Source organism: Oncorhynchus keta, chromosome 29 (assembly GCF_023373465.1).
Source record: "Oncorhynchus keta strain PuntledgeMale-10-30-2019 chromosome 29, Oket_V2, whole genome shotgun sequence".
NCBI classification, from domain to species: Eukaryota; Metazoa; Chordata; class Actinopteri; order Salmoniformes; family Salmonidae; genus Oncorhynchus; species Oncorhynchus keta.
In genome coordinates this window covers 6,193,046-6,212,626 of record NC_068449.1, presented here as the reverse complement: position 1 = coordinate 6,212,626, position 19,581 = coordinate 6,193,046, and the positions used below count along the sequence as shown (strand labels likewise).

At 39.4% G+C, this 19,581-nt stretch overlaps 1 protein-coding gene across 2 annotated transcripts in view; it reads left to right on the top strand.

Annotated features, from left to right (window-relative positions):
• Window positions 1-19,581, top strand: part of mdga2a (MAM domain containing glycosylphosphatidylinositol anchor 2a) — a 240,057-nt gene that overhangs the window by 155,865 nt on the left and 64,611 nt on the right. For both annotated transcript variants that reach the window (XM_052485831.1, XM_052485830.1), the window contains exon 9: window positions 6,593-6,862. In XM_052485831.1, coding sequence (XP_052341791.1) covers window positions 6,593-6,862 — 270 coding nt within the window. The remainder of the gene's footprint in view (window positions 1-6,592; window positions 6,863-19,581) is intronic.

Sequence of the window (19,581 nt, the reverse complement as noted above, 5' to 3'; positions counted from 1 at the left end):
AGGTGATAAATCCAAGTCAAGCCCCCTGACTGTGAGGTGATAAATCCAAGTCAAGCCCCCTGATTATGAAGGGATAATTCCTAGTCAAGCCCCTGACTATGAGGGGATGAATCCTAGTCAAGCCCCCTGATTATGAAGGTATAATTCCTAGTCAAGCCCCTGACTATGAGGGGATGAATCCTAGTCAAGCCCCCTGACTGTGAGGTGATAAATCCAAGTCAAGCCCCCTGACTATGAGGTGATAAATCCTAGTCAAGCCCCCTGACTGTGAGGTGATAAATCCAAGTCAAACCCCCTGACTATGAGGTGATAAATCCTAGTCAAGCCCCCTTATTATGAGGGGATAAACCTAGTCAAGCCCCCTGACTATGAGGGGATGAATCTTAGTCAAGCCCCCTGAGTATGAGGTTATGAATCCTCGTCAAGCGCCCTGATTATGAAGGGATAATTCCTAGTCAAGCCCCTGACTATGAGGGGATGAATCCTAGTCAAGCCCCCTGACCATGAGGGGATGAATCCTAGTCAATCCCCCTGACTATGAGGCTATAAATCCTAGTCAATCCCCCTGACTATGAGGCTATAAATCCCAGTCAAGCCCCCTGTCTGTAGCTAGGTTTCCAAGAAAAAAACATTGAATTATGTATATTTCGTCTCTCTGTGTGTCAAAATGTTCCTTCAGTTCACAAGAGGCTGAATGTATCTCACTGGAGAAAGCATCCGGGTGAACGAAACAGTGCCCCTCTGTCTCTGTATGTGTAGGTCATTTTTTAATGCCGTCTGGTCAAAAATCGTATGACATTATTGCCGCCTGTAGCATTGAATGTTAGTAAGCATTTTGTCTTCCCTTGATGAAAAAAAGTATAAAATAATAGCCAATCAGCGTTGAGCTAAACTGTGTTTGGATTTGGCATCACTCCTATCAAATCGCATCAGAGCATACGTCATTGACAGAAACAACTTGAATTGTTGCATCTCATTGTGTTGTTGTCATCCGGTGGCTGGCTAGCTAGTTAAAATTGGCCCTTTCATAAAAGAGCCACAGATGGAGATAGGGATTTGGACTTGTGATTTTACTTAATTGTCCGTACTAGCCAATGATTATAATGCCGATTCTGATTCAACCATTAATTCATACATTTTGCCCCTGGCCTGAGAGGATGGAAGTTCAACATGTAGCTAGATGTAGTAGGCTAATGTTAACAAGCTGGCTCATTGTTGACAATTGAAGGCTAGGAGCAAGCATAAAAGCGTGTACGTACTGTATGACAGAGTTATAGATCGTTTCATCAATATGAAAGAGGAGGATGGCATTGGCGTTTCTCTACAAGTAGGGCGAGTCAACATTTTAATTTTCTACTTGCACAAATGCGCGGGCGTGCACATCCACACATAAATAAGAACCATGGACAGCCACATCGTATTTAGTTTACATTGAGTGGACTAAATCATTTTTGGTATCTTTTAGTTGTCACTGTATTAGACTAAGCATAGGTGATTTGATGTGGTCCGAAAATGTCGGAAACATTAACTTGCTTGACTGTGCTGTAGGTCATGTAACTGTTTGTTACATGCAATATGCTTTGGGATGAAACAACGGTGTGGTTGAATTTATTCTGCCACGGTGTCTTCTTATTTTCTCGGCCTTTAGGCCTATATATCACGGTGGCAAGGCATATGAACTAACAGTTTATAGAGCAAAACAACGCAATTATCACAACACATAGGTTGTAATATGGCTTATTTTCCCTGGCTTCCCCTTTGATTTGACCCACGCACAGCTACTGCTCTACGGATAGTTTTGACACAGAATAGCAAAAAATATATATATATATATTTTACCTTTATTTAACCAGGCATGTCAGTTAAGAACAAATTCTTATTTTCAATGACGGCCTAGGAACAGTGGGTTAACTGCCTGTTCAGGGGCAGAACGACAGATTTGTACCTTGTCAGCTCGGGGGTTTGAACTTGCAACCTTCCTGTGAACCTGCAATGTGCCTACTCTGGTGTTGGCACGTGCTCGCTAGCCAACAACCCATAAAGTGTGGGTAGGCTAGTCAACATGACGAAAAGGAGCGACAACATTTGTATTTGTCAGCAGTCATGCATCGATCATCATCATGTCAACAGAATAATAATACCCTCAATATTTTTTGGAAAGGAAACATCAAGCTCATCAACGTTCATCATCATTTTTTTCATTTGTAGCCTAATAAACTGCATGGTTTCCCGAGTGGTTGTGGGAGGACTACACACCGTATCATCCAATGACTCCAAGTTTACATCGGTGTGATGGTTATTATATCAATATTTGTACATAAAAGGTGTTTCCACCGCCATTTCTCGTATAATTAATTTTACCGACACAAAAAGATCCCACAGTGTTGAACAAACAAATAATCTATAGGCATTTATCAACTTGTACCCCGAAACCTCCTGTTTCCATCACAGCCGTCGTGATAATTATTTTATACCATTTTATACCGGTTTATATGATGTGGTCCTTCTGTGAATGGAGAACACAGGGGTGGGTTATAAACGTGATGTATGCAAATGTGGTCCCTGATGATCAGCTAAATGGCATATATATTATTATATTATGATATAAATGTGGTCCCTGGAACTGGAACTGGACGGTAATCTACCGAGGATGGCTATTCCTTCTATGACCAAGGCTCTGTGTGTTTAATCCTGGGCCGTTCGTTAAGTATGGCATTAAAGCTGGCTTCCAGCCTAATTAGCGAAGCGTTAATTTATCCCCTCCAGTTTTCATTTATATAAAAAAAGAGAGAATACATTTTGGAGCTTCAAAAAAAAAAAAAAAAAAGCTACGACACTTGAAATGATGAAAGTGCTATCATCACCCAGTCATGCAACGCTAGAATACGGGGAAATCCCCAGTTGGAACGAGCATGAAATGGAGCCAATTCACACTGCAGCTTTGCTGCCATTTTCCACGCTAAAAGAGATTGTCATCATTAATATTTATTTTGGGGAGAGAAAAAAAAACCCAGTCACAAGTAACATTGCATAGAAATAGAGATAAAGACAGTCCCATTATAATGTCAACAGTGCTTTTTTGGGTTCGCAGAAGGGTTTTGTAGTGTCTTCCAGAAACATCCCAGGAACATTTTAAGCACTTGTACAACACCTTACAGGAAGTTGCTCTTTTAGGCCTCAGTGTGTAGTTAAAAGGAGACTACCCCGGTAACAACATAGTTTTAGCATAACAATGTTCAGTGGAGCAATGGAACATGGTCTGTGAGTTTTAACGATACACAATACAATGTACTTTATTGTCCATTTTACATGGAAATTAATTTTGTGACATCAGCATACATACTAACCCTACACAAACACAACACAGTATATCACATGCAGTACGGAAAAATGGAAAGTACACAAGTCACACATTTACATTTTCACATATTCAAATTCTCTGCTGTCTACTATCCGACAGTGTATTGAGCCCGCGTCTGTCCTGTGGCCTATTGTTCAGCATCCTATATCTGTCCCATGGCCCACTGTTCAGCATCCTATATCTGTCCCTTGGCCCACTGTTTAGCATCCTACATCTGTCCTATGGCCCATTGTTCAGCATCCTATATCTGTCCCATGGCCCACTGTTCAGCATCCTACATCTGTCCCATGGCCCATTGTTTAGCATCCTATATCTGTCCCATGGCCCACTGTTCAGCATCCTATATCTGTCCCATGGCCCACTGTTCAGCATCCTATATCCGTCCCATGGCCCACTGTTCAGCATCCTATATCTGTCCCATGGCCCACTGTTCAGCATCCTATATCTGTCCCATGGCCCACTGTTCAGCATCCTACATCTGTCCCATGGCCCACTGTTCAGCATCCAATATCTGTGTCCATTTCCCACTGTTCAGCATCCTATATCTGTCCTATGACCCACTGTTCAGCATCCTACATCTGTCCTATGGCCGACTGTTCATCATCATATATCTGTCCCATGGCCCACTGTTCAGCATCCTATATCTGTACCTTGGCCCACTGTTCAGCATCCTACATCTGTCCCATGGCCCACTGTTCAGCATCCTATATATGTCCTATGGCCCACTGTTCAGCATCCTACATCTGTCCCATGGCCTACTGTTCAGCATCCTACATCTGTCCCATGGCCCGCAGATCTATGGCCCACTGTTCAGCATCCTATATCTGTCCCTTGGCCCACTGTTCAGCATCCTACATCTGTCCTATGGCCCACTGTTCAGCATCCTACAGCTGTCCTATGGCCCACTGTTCAGCATCCTACAACTGTCCTATGGCCCACTGTTCAGCATCCTACAGCTGCCCCATGGCCCACTGTCCTATGGCCCACTGTTCAGCATCCTACAGCTGTCCCACGGTTCAGCAGCCTGATGGCCATCGGGATGGAACTTGCCCTGCTCCTATTCTTGCTGAACAGTGGGACCTTGTATCTCTTTCCAGAGCGCAGCAGTTCAAAACATTTGTTAAGATTGTGTGTGGGATCCTCTATTGATTCTCTTGGCCTTGTCCCTTTGCCCATTTATGGACTGTCAGTCCTTGCATCCGTAGCTAAGCCCCATTCCTCAGCTTACCAAAACAGGGTCATGATCAGGCTGTTGAAATAACAGATTATGCCTTTAAGGTTTTCTTTTTCCTTTTTTTTTTTTTTTTAGCTTTTGTTTAGGCTATTTTGTTCTACTTCGTATGTTTTAATCCCTGCAGTAAATAATAACAAGTACTAACCTCACACCAATAATGAATAAACTCTTCGGTTGTCCTCATAGGATAAATATTTTTGGTTCCAGGTAGAACCCTTTTGGGTTTCATGTAGAACTCTCTGTGGAAACGCTTCTACATGGAACCCAAAGGGTTCTATTTAGTACCAAAAAGGATTCTATAAAGGGTTCTCCTGTGAGAACAGTCTTTTTTAGGTTCTAGATACTACCATTTCATTCTAAAAGTGTAATGTGGGTGACTTTCAGGAGGAAAATACTAAGCTTTGTTGTTCTAAATTTCATTTCCTTGTATGGATTTAAATGTCATGTTATGTTATTCTCTGGAGCCAGTTGCATTTTGCATTGTTGAGGATGTTTGAATTGTATAGGCTTGTCAGAGGACAGTAATTTAGCTACTTTACAATCAAAATGGGATTGCTGCTCCAAAATTCCACGCGTATTGTATGTGACTAGAACATTTCGAAGTTAGTTCATTTAGGTGTTGTAATATTAACTTTCAGACCGTGGCCTAAGGGAGGCTTGCCTGAAGCCTCGTTGTGGATAGTGGTGGTTAGGTGCTAGGTGGGCTGTAAGCATGCTAACAGGGATCCTACCACTTCCATGTCTTTGCACTCTAATATGCTGTTGCTAAGCTGGAAACAAACGTCTTGGGTCACTGACCTTCAGGCTCTACAGACTACTTTCTAGGTATCCATAAGATTAAGTATATTTGCAATTCTGGAGAAATGTTTCTTTTAAGTGTTTCTGGAGCATTATCTCGTATGGTGCCACTCAGAAATTCTGTGAATCACGCTCGTTTTTCTCAGAGCGGAAGACGGCCCCTATGGATTCAACCAGCCATTCTGTGTATTCAAGCAGGAAGCTCAGTCGAGTTAATAGAGGACAGTTCCTCTGAGAGTTCTCAAAATTAGACATGAAACAGGAAAAATATCTCAGAGGCCCTCAAAATATCTCCCGCTAAAGAGCCTTGCGTAAAACAACAATACAACAACTAATTCAAAGTAGTTGAATGCCAGTCAGTCAAAGGTTGTTAAGCTGCAGACAATAAGCTCTGGTACCCTAGACTTGTGACTTCTGAGTTCCTATGTTAGCCTTTTTATGTTAGCCTTTTCATGTTAGCCTTCTCATGTTAGCCTTTTCATGTTAGCCTTTTCATGTTAGCCTTTTCATGTTAGCCTTTTCATGTTAGCCTTTTCATGTTAGCCTTTTCATGTTAGCCTTTTCATGTTAGCCTTCTCATGTTAGCCTGTAGCCTGTTTCGCGCATATACTGGACTCTGACTCCCGCGGCGTAACCGGGTTTGCTAGGTGTGCACCAAAGAGCGACAGGATCATTTTAGAGCTGTGTTTAGATTACTTTCCAGTGAAGTCGTAGCGGATAATTGATAAAGCCACGCATCTCATTACTGGTGCGTTAGGAATAATTACTGCAGTAGATAATGTAAAGGCTGGATAAATAAGGGAACTTTAAAGTCCCATGAGTGGGGAACTTTTGGATGCAGAGGAATGGATTTTGTTTGGGTTGACGTACGGAGCAAGGCTTGGGATGCTGCCTGTGTGTGGAGGACAGCTTTGCTGAATTCCAAATCGCCTGCTAGTCCTCTATACACCCCTACTCCCGAGGCACTCCTGTAGATCTGAGAGGAGTTGATAGGTGTAAACAATATGGGGAAGCAATTACCATGTTGTTTGCACCTACCAAAATCAGATATCCATAGGGGCTAGGGGTTATTTTAGGACAGGTCCATTGCTACTCTGTGCCTGACTGATATAGTACAAGGGATAGTGATTGATTTGGGATCCAGCCTTTGCCTCCCTCCCTGCCTGTCTGACTATGGCCTTCTGTCTTCCTCTCCATAGATCCGCCGGCGGTGGAGCCACTGTTCACAGAGATCCGCCAGGGTTTGGGTCGCGCCTTCACCCTCAACTGCCGCATGCTGCGGGCCCACCCTTCCAAGGTGCTCAAGTACGAGTGGAAGCTGGGCACCCGGCTGCTGACCATGGGCCAGTTGGATCAGCGCGACGAGACTGACTACCACGTCAGAGCCCTCAACAGGGAGGGCTACGGGGAGTATACCTGTGAAGTGACCAATGAGGCCGGGGCGGGTGCCTGCAGGTTCTTAGTCACAGGTGTGTAGATTGTTTGATACTAAGTGGTCTGCTAGTGTTGATATTGAGACCAATACTGATCCATTTCTAATCATATTCTCCTCTATTGTCTCCATACATGTCCAATGTCTTACCTCGAAAGAGAATCAGACGTTAGTACACTCTACTGTAATGTGTGTAATTCACTGCTTTAGGTTGCGGTGCATTCAGAAAGTATTCAGGACCCTTGACTTTTTCCACATTTTGTTACATTACAGCCTTATTCTAAAAAAAGCGACCACAACACCTCATAATGACAAAGCAAAAACAGTTTTTTGATTTTTCTGCAAATGTATAAAACATTTAAAAAAAAACTGTAATAACACATTTACATAAGTATTCAGACCCTTCACTGAAGCATCTTTGGCAGCGATTACAGCCTTGAGTCTTCTTGGGTATGACGCTACAAGCTTGGCACACCTGTATTTGGGGAGAGTTTCTCCCATTCTTCTCTGCAAGTCCTCTCAAGCTCTGTCAGGTTGAATGGGGAGCGTTGCTGCAAAGCTATTTTCAGGTCTCTCCAGTGATGTTGGATCGGGTTCGTGTCCGGGCTCTGGCTGGGCCACTCAAGGACATTCTGAGACTTGACCTGAAGCCATTCCTACGTTGTCTTCGCTATGTGCTTAGAGTCATTGTCCTGTTGGAAGGTGAACCTTCGCCCCAGTCTGAGGTCTTGAGCGCTCTGGAGCAGGTTTTCATCAAGGATCTCTCTGTACTTTGCGCCATTTATCTTTTCCTTGGTCCTGACTAGTCTCCCAGTCCCTGCCCCTGAAAAACATCCCCACCACCATGCTTCACCATAGGGATGGTACCAGAAAATCTTGTTTCTCATTGTCCGAGAGTCCTTTGGGTGCCTTTTGGCAAATTCCTAGTTATGTGCCTTTTACTGAGGAGTGGCTTCTGTCTGGCTATTCTATGATAAAGGCCTGATTGGTGGAGTGCTACAGAGATGGTTGTCCTTCTGGACTGTTCTCCCATCTCCACAGAGGCACTCAGGAGCTCTCTCTCAGAGTGACCATCGAGTTCTTGGTTACCTCCCTGACCAAGGCTATTCTCCCCTGATTGCTCAGTTAAGCCGAGCAGAAATTTGTTGGTACACTTTCCGAGATCTGTGCCTTGACACAATCCTGTCTCTGAGCTCTATGGACAATTCCTTCAACCTTATGGCTTGGTTTTTGCTCTGACATGCACTGTCAACTGTGGGACCTTATATAGACAGGTGTGTGCCTTTCCAAATCATGTCCAATCAATTGAATTTACCACAGGTGGACTCCCATCAAGTTGTTGAAACATCTCAAGGATGATCAATGGAAACAGGATGCACCTGAGCTCAATTTCGAGTCTCATAGCAAAGGGTCTGAATACTTATGTCAATAAGGTATTTCTGTTTTTAAATTAACATTTTTTTTAAAACAGTTTTTGGTTTGTCATTATGGGGTATTGTTTATAGATTGATGAGGAAACATTTATTTAATCGATTTTAGAATAAGGCTGTAACTTAGCAAAATGTGGAAAATGTCAAGGGGTCTAAATTCTTTCCAAATGCCCTGTATGTAGCAGTCAGACCTGTAAATAGTAACAAGCAGTGGCTAACCGAGAATTGTGCATCAATGGAGAGCTGCCCCTTCACTTTCCTCACTACTCCTGGACACAACGGCTTAATCCCACAAGGCACCCTACTCCCTATTTAATGCACTACTTTTGACCAGGGCCCATAGGGAATAGGGTGCCATTTGGGATGCACACAGCTTATTGATTCGATTCACGTTCACTTTCTGTGATTGCTGTTGGTTGCAGCGACACTCTCATTGTCAATATCCCATTGTCAATACCCGGAGACAAGTAGAATCCACTCTCTGTCTATTCTAATCAAATGTATCCCATGGAGATGGCCTTGTTAGCCCTTATGAAAAACATTTATAAAAACCTAATAAGCTGCTTATCTGCGACACAACAAACTGTTGCTTGTTTTCACTGCTAGCAGCAGACATAAGCAAGTTTGCACCGAATGTAAATTATTTATTGAATAGATGACAGGCTGATGATGCATTCATAATAATTAATATATGTTTGAACATGCAACATGAAAGATGTCATTGTAATGATTAACACCTCTGGAAATAAAAATGGGGTGCATTAGGGTTTTGGTATTAGTGTTCTTAGTTCTAAGTGTTTTGGTATTAGTGTTCTTAGCTCTAAGTGTTTTGGTATTAGTGTTCTTAGTTCTAAGTGTTTTGGTATTAGTGTTCTTATCTCTCAGTGTTTTGGTATTAGTGTTCTTAGTTCTAAGTGTTTTGGTATTAGTGTTCTTATCTCTCAGTGTTTTGGTATTAGTGTTCTTAGTTCTAAGTGTTTTGGTATTAGTGTTCTTATCTCTCAGTGTTTTGGTATTAGTGTTCTTAGTTCTAAGTGTTTTGGTATTAGTGTTCTTATCTCTCAGTGTTTTGGTATTAGTGTTCTTATCTCTCAGTGTTTTGGTATTAGTGTTCTTATCTCTCAGTGCTTTGGTATTAGTGTTCTTATCTCTCAGTGTTTTGGTATTAGTGTTCTTATCTCTCAGTGTTTTGGTATTAGTGTTCTTAGTTCTCATTGTTTTGGTATTAGTGTTCTTAGTTCTCATTGTTTTGGTATTAGTGTTCTTAGTTCTCATTGTTTTGGTATTAGTGTTCTTAGTTCTCATTGTTTTGGTATTAGTGTTCTTATCTCTCAGTGTTTTGGTATTAGTGTTCTTAGTTCTAAGTGTTTTGGTATTAGTGTTCTTAGTTCTAAGTGTTTTGGTATTAGTGTTCTTAGTTCTAAGTGTTTTGGTATTAGTGTTCTTATCTCTCAGTGTTTTGGTATTAGTGTTCTTAGTTCTAAGTGTTTTGGTATTAGTGTTCTTATCTCTCAGTGTTTTGGTATTAGTGTTCTTATCTCTCAGTGTTTTGGTATTAGTGTTCTTAGCTCTAAGTGTTTTGGTATTAGTGTTCTTATCTCTCAGTGTTTTGGTATTAGTGTTCTTAGTTCTAAGTGTTTTGGTATTAGTGTTCTTATCTCTCAGTGTTTTGGTATTAGTGTTCTTAGTTCTAAGTGTTTTGGTATTAGTGTTCTTATCTCTCAGTGTTTTGGTATTAGTGTTCTTATATCTCAGTGTTTTGGTATTAGTGTTCTTAGTTCTCAGTGTTTTGGTATTAGTGTTCTTAGTTCTAAGTGTTTTGGTATTAGTGTTCTTATCTCTCAGTGTTTTGGTATTAGTGTTCTTAGTTCTAAGTGTTTTGGTATTAGTGTTCTTATCTCTCATTGTTTTGGTATTAGTGTTCTTATCTCTCAGTGTTTTGGTATTAGTGTTCTTATCTTTCAGTGCTTTGGTATTAGTGTTCTTATCTCTGTGTTTTGGTATTAGTGTTCTTATCTCTCAGTGTTTTGGTATTAGTGTTCTTAGTTCTCATTGTTTTGGTATTAGTGTTCTTAGTTCTCATTGTTTTGGTATTAGTGTTCTTAGTTCTCATTGTTTTGGTATTAGTGTTCTTAGTTCTCATTGTTTTGGTATTAGTGTTCTTATCTCTCAGTGTTTTGGTATTAGTGTTCTCAGTGTGTTGGTTTTAGTGTTCTTTGCTTTCAGTGTTTTGGTATTAGGGTTCTTAGCTCTCAGTGTTTTGGTATTAGTGTTCTTATCTCTCGGTGTTTTGGTATTAGTGTTCTTAGTTCTAAGTCTTTTGGTATTAGTGTTCTTATCTCTCAGTGTTTTGGTATTAGTGTTCTTATCTCTCAGTGTTTTGGTATTAGTGTTCTTAGTTCTCATTGTTTTGGTATTAGTGTTCTTAGTTCTCAGTGTTTTGGTATTAGTGTTCTTAGTTCTCAGTGTTTTGGTATTAGTGTTCTCAGTGTTTTGGTATTAGTGTTCTCAGTGTTTTGGTATTAGTATTCCCAGTGTTTTGGTATTAGTATTCCCAGTGTTTTGGTATTAGTGTTCTTAGTTCTCAGTGTTTTGGTATTAGTGTTCTCAGTGTTTTGGTATTAGTGTTCTCAGTGTTTTGGTATTAGTGTTTTTAGCTCTCAGTGTTTTGGTATTAGTGTTCTTAGTGTTTTGGGATTAGTGTTCTCAGCGTTTTGGTGTTAGTGTTCTTAGTTCTCAGTGTTGTGGTATTAGTGTTCTCAGTGTTTTGGTATTAGTATTCTCAGTGTTTTGGTATTAGTGTTCTTATCTCTCAGTGTTTTGGTATTAGTGTTCTTAGTTCTCAGTGTTTTGGTATTAGTGTTCTCGGTGTTTTGGTATTAGTGTTCTTAGTTCTCAGTGTTTTGGTATTAGTGTTCTCAGTGTTTTGGTATTAGTGTTCTCTGTGTTTTGGTATTAGTGTTCTCAGTGTTTTGGTATTAGTGTTCTCAGTGTTTTGGTATTAGTGTTCTCAGTGTTTTGGTATTAGTGTTCTCAGTGTTTTGGTATTAGTGTTCTCAGTGTTTTGGCATTAGTGTTCTCAGTGTTTTGGTATTAGTGTTCTTAGTTCTCAGTGTTTTGGTATTAGTGTTCTCAGTGTTTTGGTATTAGTGTTCTCAGTGTTTTGGTATTAGTGTTCTTAGTTCTCAGTGTTTTGGTATTAGTATTCTCAGTGTTTTGGTATTAGTGTTCTCAGTGTTTTGGTATTAGTGTTCTTAGCTCTCAGTGTTTTCGTATTAGTGTTCTCAGCATTTTGGTATTAGTGTTCTTAGCTCTCAGTGTTTTGGTATTAGTGTTCTTAGTTCTCAGTTTTTTGGTATTAGTGTTCTTAGCTCTCAGCATTTTGGTATTAGTGTTCTTAGCTCTCAGTGTTTTGGTATTAGTGTTCTTAGCTCTCAGTGTTTTGGTATTAGTGTTCTTAGTTCTCAGTGTTTTGGTATTAGTGTTCTCAGTGTTTTGGTATTAGTGTTCTCTGTGTTTTGGTATTAGTGTTCTCAGTGTTTTGGTATTAGTATTCTCAGTGTTTTGGTATTAGTGTTCTTAGCTCTCAGTGTTTTCGTATTAGTGTTCTCAGCATTTTGGTATTAGTGTTCTTAGCTCTCAGTGTTTTCGTATTAGTGTTCTTAGTTCTCAGTGTTTTGGTATTAGTGTTCTCAGTGTTTTGATATTAGTGTTCTTAGTTCTCAGTGTTTTGGTATTAGTGTTCTCAGTGTTTTGATATTAGTGTTCTTAGTTCTCAGTGTTTTGGTATTAGTTTTCTTAGTTCTCAATGTTTTGGTATTAGTGTTCTCAGTGTTTTGGTATTAGTGTTCTTAGTTCTCAGTTATTGGTATTGGTGTTCTCAGCGTTTTGGTATTCGTGTTCTTATCTCTCAGTGTTTTGGTATTAGTGTTCTTAGTTCTCAGTGTTTTGGCATTAGTGTTCTCAGTGTTTTGGTATTAGTGTTCTTATCTCACAGTGTTTTGGTATTAGTGTTCTCAGTGTTTTGGTATTAGTATTCTCAGTGTTTTGGTATTAGTGTTCTTAGTTCTCAGTGTTTTGGTATTAGTGTTCTCAGTGTTTTGCTATTAGTGTTCTCAGCGTTTTGGTATTAGTGTTCTCAGTGTTTTGGTATTAGTATTCTCAGTGTTTTGGTATTAGTATTCTTAGCTCTCTGTGTTTTTGTATTAGTGTTCTTATCTCTCAGTGTTTTGGTATTAGTGTTCTTAGCTCTCAGTGTTTTGGTATTAGTGTTCTTATCTCTCATTGTTTTGGTATTAGTGTTCTTAGCTCTCAGTGTTTTGGTATTAGTGTTCTTAGTTCTCAGTGTTTTGGTATTCGTGTTCTTATCTCTCAGTGTTTTGGTATTAGTGTTCTTAGTTCTCAGTGTTTTGGCATTAGTGTTCTCAGTGTTTTGGTATTAGTGTTCTTATCTCTCAGTGTTTTGGTATTAGTATTCTCAGTGTTTTGGTATTAGTGTTCTTAGTTCTCAGTGTTTTGGTATTAGTGTTCTCAGTGTTTTGGTATTAGTGTTCTCAGTGTTTTGCTATTAGTGTTCTCAGCGTTTTGGTATTAGTGTTCTTAGTTCTCAGTGTTTTGGTATTAGTGTTCTTAGCTCTCAGTGTTTTGGTATTAGTGTTCTCAGTGTTTTGGTATTAGTGTTCTTAGCTCTCAGTGTTTTGGTATTAGTGTTCTCAGTGTTTTGCTATTAGTGTTCTCAGCGTTTTGGTATTAGTGTTCTTAGCTCTCTGTGTTTTTGTATTAGTGTTCTTAGCTCTCAGTGTTTTGGTATTAGTGTTCTTAGTTCTCAGTGTTTTGGTATTAGTGTTCTTAGCTCTCAGTGTTTTGGTTTTAGTGTTCTTAGCTCTCAGTTTTGTGGTATTAGTGTTCTTAGTTCTCAGTGTTTTGGTATTAGTGTTCTTAGCTCTCAATGTTTTGGTATTAGTGTTCTCGGTGTTTTGGTATTCGTGTTCTTTGCTCTCTGTGTTTTGGTATTAGTGTTCTTAGCTCTCAGTTTTGTGGTATTAGTGTTCTTAGTTCTCAGTGTTTTGGTATTAGTGTTCTTAGCTCTCAGTGTTTTGGTTTTAGTGTTCTTAGCTCTCAATTTTGTGGTATTAGTGTTCTAGTGTCTCAGTGTTTTGGTATTAGTGTCACGCTCGTCTGAATGAATGGACCAAGGCGCAGCGTACTTAGAGTTCCACATGTTTAAAAAATATGAAACTCACCAAAAACAATAGGGGCGGCAGCGTAGCCTAGTGGTTAGAGCGTTGGACTAGTAACCGGAAGGTTGCGAGTTCAAACCCCGAGCTAACAAGGTACAAATCTGTCGTTCTGCCCCTGAACAGGCAGTTAACCCACTGTTCCCAGGCTGTCATTGAAAATAAGAATATGTTCTTAACTGACTTGCCTGGTTAAATAAAGGTTAAAAATTAAATAAAAAAAAATATTAAAAAATACAGCAGAAAACGTGATGTTCTGGGCTGCCACAAAAACCCAGTGGGAAAAGGCTGCCTAAATATGATCCCCAATCAGAGACAACAATAGACAGCTGCCTCTGATTGGGAACCATACCAGGCCAACATAGAAATGAAAAAACTAGACGACCCACCCTAGTTACACCCTGACCTAACCAAAATAGAGAATTAAAAGGATCTCTAAGGTCAGGGTGTGACAATTAGTGTTCTTAGCTCTTAATGTTTTGGTATTAGTGTTCTTAGCTCTTAGTATTTTGGTATTAGTGTTCTTAGCACTCAGTGTTTTGGTATTAGTGTTCTCAGTGTTTTGGTATTCGTTTTCTTAGCCCTCAGTTTTGTGGTATTAGTGTTCTTAGCTCTCAGTGTTTTGTATTAGTGTTCTTAGCTCTCAGTGTTTTTGTATTAATGTTCTTAGCGCTCAGTGTTTTGATATTAGTGTTCTTAGCTCTCAGCGTTTTGGTATTAGTGTTCTCAGTGTTTTGGTATTAGTTTTCTTAGCTCTCAGCGTTTTGGTATTAGTTTTCTTAGCACTCAGCGTTTTGGTATTAGTTTTCTTAGCACTCAGCGTTTTGGTATTAGTTATCTTAGCACTCAGCGTTTTGGTATTAGTTTTCTTAGCACTCAGCGTTTTGGTATTAGTTTTCTTACCTCTCAGCTTTTAGATTTGAGTGTTTTTAGCTCTCAGCGTTTTTGGTATTAGTGTTCTCATTGTTTTGGTATTAGTGTTCTTATCTCTCATTGTTTTGGTATTAGTGTTCTTATCTCTCATTGTTTTGGTATTAGTGTTCTTATCTCTCAGTGTTTTGGTATTTGTGTTCTTATCTCTCAGTGTTTTGGTATTAGTGTTCTTATCTCTCAGTGTTTTGGTATTAGTGTTCTTATCTCTGTGTTTTGGTATTAGTGTTCTTATCTCTCAGTGTTTTGGTATTTGTGTTCTTATCTCTCAGTGTTTTGGTATTAGTGTTCTTAGTTCTAAGTGTTTTGGTATTTGTGTTCTTATCTCTCAGTGTTTTGGTATTAGTGTTCTTAGTTCTAAGTGTTTTGGTATTTGTGTTCTTATCTCTCAGTGTTTTGGTATTAGTGTTCTTATCTCTCAGTGTTTTGGTATTAGTGTTCTTATCTCTCAGTGTTTTGTTTTGGTATTAGTGTTCTTATCTCTCAGTGTTTTGGTATTTGTGTTCTTATCTCTCAGTGTTTTGGTATTAGTGTTCTTATCTCTCAGTGTTTTGGTATTTGTGTTCTTATCTCTCAGTGTTTTGGTATTAGTGTTCTTATCTCTCAGTGTTTTGGTATTTGTGTTCTTATCTCTCAGTGTTTTGGTATTTGTGTTCTTATCTCTCAGTGTTTTGGTATTAGTGTTCTTATCTCTCAGTGTTTTGGTATTAGTGTTCTTATCTCTCAGTGTTTTGGTATTAGTGTTCTTATCTCTCAGTGTTTTGGTATTAGTGTTCTTATCTCTCAGTGTTTTGGTATTATTAGTGTTCTTATCTCTCATTGTTTTGGTATTAGTGTTCTTAGTTTTCTATTAGTGTTTTATATTAGTGTTATTAGTAGCTCTCAGTGTTTTGGTATTAGTGTTCTTATAGTGTTCTAGCAGGTGTTTTGGTATTAGTGTTCTTATCTTTCAGTGTTTTGGTATTAGGGTTCTTAGTCAGCATTTTATTAGTTTTCTACCTCAGCTTTTTGATTTTGTGTTCTTAGCGTTCAGCGTTTTTGTTAGGGTTCTATGGCTCTCAGTGTTTTGGTATTAGTGTTCTTAGCTGTCAGTGTTTTGGTATTAGTGTTCTTAGTTTTGGTATTAGGGTTCTTAGCTGTCAGTGTTTTGGTTTTAGTGTTCTTTGCTTTCAGTGTTTTGGTATTAGTGTTCTTAGCTGTCAGCATTTTGTTATTCGTGTTCTTAGCTGTCAGTGTTTTGGTATTAGTGTTCTTAGCTCTCATTGTTTTGGTATTAGTGTTCTTATCTCTCAGTGTTTTGGTATTAGTGTTCTCAGTGTGTTGGTTTTAGTGTTCTTTGCTTTCAGTGTTTTGGTATTAGGGTTCTTAGCTGTCAGTGTTTTGGTTTTAGTAGTATTCCTCAGAAATGTTGTCACAGTGGTATGTAAAAACACACTGTATTCCTCAGAAGTGTTGACACAGGAAAACACTTGTCTTTCAATTAAATGTCATATTACATTCAAATTCTAGTAACTTTATTGTTCCCAGGTGACAACTTCATATGTCGACATAGAGCAGAATCAGCAGGGAGAAGTTGTCACTGTGATATTTTGCCCTTTTGCTTTCAAGCTTTTTCAACATTAGACGCTCAATGGATGGGAGAAATGGCCACAACGTTTTACTGTTGATAAGCGTTCAGAGTCTGCAGATCAAGAAGTACAGCCATATCACTGCTCAAGTCTTTCCAGAGTTATATTTGCCCCAACTCGGATTTGCATTGTCAATTTTCTCTCCTGCACAGCAGCCACAAGGAGAGAGGATTACTGCACTCCCTATCTTGCCCTCCACCCAAAAGAAAATGTCAGCAATTTCGGGAACCCAAAAGCCCAGGTCCACTTGTTATATTAGAAAGTCACCTTGTCTTCCTGTACGGCATTCCTGAAACCATTTGACTGCCCAACATTAAGGAAAGCAAGAAACCCTGTCTGTCTTCCTGATGATAGTGTGTGGCTCAAAGACTACCTTTCTTGATCCTGGCAGTTGTTTGAACTTTCATATGGAGCGTTCATCTACAGACAACACTCCTGTTGCTTTTATAAAGGCCTAATGTTTGATATTTCTGTGCTTTTCTTTTGAGGACTTCAGTCACATGAAAGCAAGTTGTTGACAAACCATAAAGAGATACTTCAGGATTGTGGCAAGGAGGTCCCTTTATCTACTTCCCCAATATCACATGAACTTGTGGGTACTATTTTTATGTCTCTGTGTCCAGTATGAAGGAAGTTAGAGGTAGTTTCGTGAGCCAAATCTAACTAGCGTTAGCGCAATGAATGGAAGTCTTTTGCTATCTGCTAGCATGTGTGTGTGTGTGTGTGTGTGTGTGTGTGTGTGTGTGTGTGTGTGTGTGTGTGTGTGTGTGTGTGTGTGTGTGTGTGTGTGTGTGTGTGTGTCTCGTGACAGACGTTACAATGTGCACACGTTCTGGGTGCCTTCTGATTGCATGATAGCAGAATCTGTGGCATAGCAGTAACATTGCTGCGGTAGTGGTTGGTAATGAATCTCTAGCATAGCAGTAACATTGCTACGGTAGTTGTTGGTAATGAATCTCTAGCATAGCAGTAACATTGCTACTGTAGTGGCTGGTAATGACTCTAGCATAGCAGTAACATTGCTACTGTAGTGGCTGGTAATGACTCTAGCATAGCAGTAACATTGCTGCGGTAGTGGTTGGTAATGAATCTCTAGCATAGCAGTAACATTGCTACGGTAGTTGTTGGTAATGAATCTCTAGCATAGCAGTAACATTGCTACTGTAGTGGCTGGTAATGACTCTAGCATAGCAGTAACATTGCTGTGGTAGTGGCTGGTTATGAATCTCTAGCATAGCAGTAACATTGCTACGGTAGTTGCTGGTAATGAATGCTTGACAAGATGACAGCTTCACATTTCTGAGGAGTTGCTTGTGAAATATTGATGACAGGGTTTAACTGTGAGGCTGGACTCTGCTGTAGCTGCAGCTCAGCTCTCCGCCCACGGAAAAATGTGGCTTCACGTCCCAGTTACCACAGACCAAAGCCTTACTTAAAAAGGCTAAAATGTAAAGATATCAGATATCGTCTGTTTCACCATACGTGAAGTTATTTTGTAACACCCACTGGATAACCAATTAGAGTTCAGAGTGTGTAGTACCTCTGTTTGGACAGGTACTGTGTGTGTGTGGGTGTGCGCGTGCGTGTGTGCGTGTTTGTGTGGACAGGTAAGATTAGACTGGAGTGTGTAAGCTACCCACCACCTGGTGACCCTTCGACTGTGTGGCTAAAGGAGGGGTCAGATGGGAGGGGTTCGTATGGGAGGGGTCAGATAGGAGAGGTCACTCCGGGTCCAGTCCCTGCTGAGTCTAATCTTGTAGCTTATAAAACTGGACAGTTTTATCTCAAATCTCTTCATTCATAGACTCAATAATGGACACTCATACTGACAGTTGTGGCTGCTTTGCGTGATGTATTGTTGTCTCTACCTTCTTGCCCTTTGTGCTGTTGTCTGTGCCCAATAATGTTTGTACCATGTTTTGTGCTGCTACCATGTTGTGTTGCTAGCATGTTGTCATGTTGTGTTGCTACTTTGCTGTGTTGTCATGTGTTGGTGCAATGCAATGTTGTTGTCTTTAGGTCTCTCTTTATGTAGTGTTCTGTTGTCTCTCTTGTCGTGATGATGTCTGTTTTGTCCTAAAATCTTTATTTAATTTATTTTGTATTTCTAATCCCAGCCCCCGTCCCCACAGGAGGCCTTTTGGTTAGCCGTCATTGTAAATAAGGATTTGTTCTTAACTGACTTGTCTAGTTAAATAAAGGTTTAAAACATTTTTTTTGTATATACAAACGAAAGAAAGAAATAGCCAATAGGCTTTCAGGTGCTTCTCTCTGAAGTCATACTCCCATTGATCTCAATGACTTTGTGGTCATCATTGTGCAACTGTTATAAAGGCATTCATAGACTATGTTGTGACTTCAGACAACACATCCATGTATATAGTGAGTATATACATTCTTACTTATAGACTATATATTCTGTCTTACCAACAACACAAACATGTTTTCATTGTAAATTATAGATGGGAGATAGATGATTTTAGGTAACTTTGTTTTCTTTCAATCACACAAAGTTTGGAATTATATTGATCTAGCTGGCATCAAACCAGATCAAATATTTGTTTTTAGTCAAATGGAGAGATTATTATTATTTTTTAAATGTGTTGTATCATGTTTTTATTTATTTAACCAGGCAAGTCAGTTACGAACAAATTCTTATTTACAATGAGAGCCTAGGAACAGTGGGTTAACTGCCTTGTTCAGGGGCAGAACAACAGATTTTTACATTGTCAGCTCGGGGACGCTCTAACCACTAGGCTACCTGCCAATATATGAGATATTAGATATTAATGTCACATTCATGTCAAGATATGAAACGGATTCATCTAACTCGCATAGCTAGAATGATTAATCTAATTCACATAGCTGGAATGATTTAGCTAACTCACATAGCTACAGTAGAATGATTAATCTAACTCACATAGCTAGAATGATTCAGCTAACTCACATAGCTACAGTAGAATGATTCATCTAATTCACATAGCTAGAATGATTCAACTAACTCACATAGCTACAGTAGAATGATTAATCTAATTCACATAGCTAGAATGATTCATCTAATTCACATAGCTAGAATGATTTAGCTAACTCGCGTAGCTACAGTAGAATGATTAATCTAATTCACATAGCTAGAATTATTCAGCTAACTCACATAGCTACAGTAGAATGATTAATCTAATTCACATAGCTAGAATGATTTAGCTAACTCACATAGCTAGAATGATTCAGCTAACTCACATAGCCACAGTAGAATGATTAATCTAACTCACATAGCTAGAATGATTAATCTAACTCACATAGCTAGAATGATTAATCTAACTCACAAAGCTAGAATGATTCAAATAGCTACCCAGACTATTTGCACCTCCCCCCCACACCTTTACACCGCTGCTACTCTCTGATGTTATCATCTATGCATAGTCACTTTAATGACTCTACCTACATGTACATATTACCTCAACTAACCGGTGCCCCCGCACATTGACTCTCTACCGGAACTCCCCTGTATATATTCTTGCTATTGTTATTTTA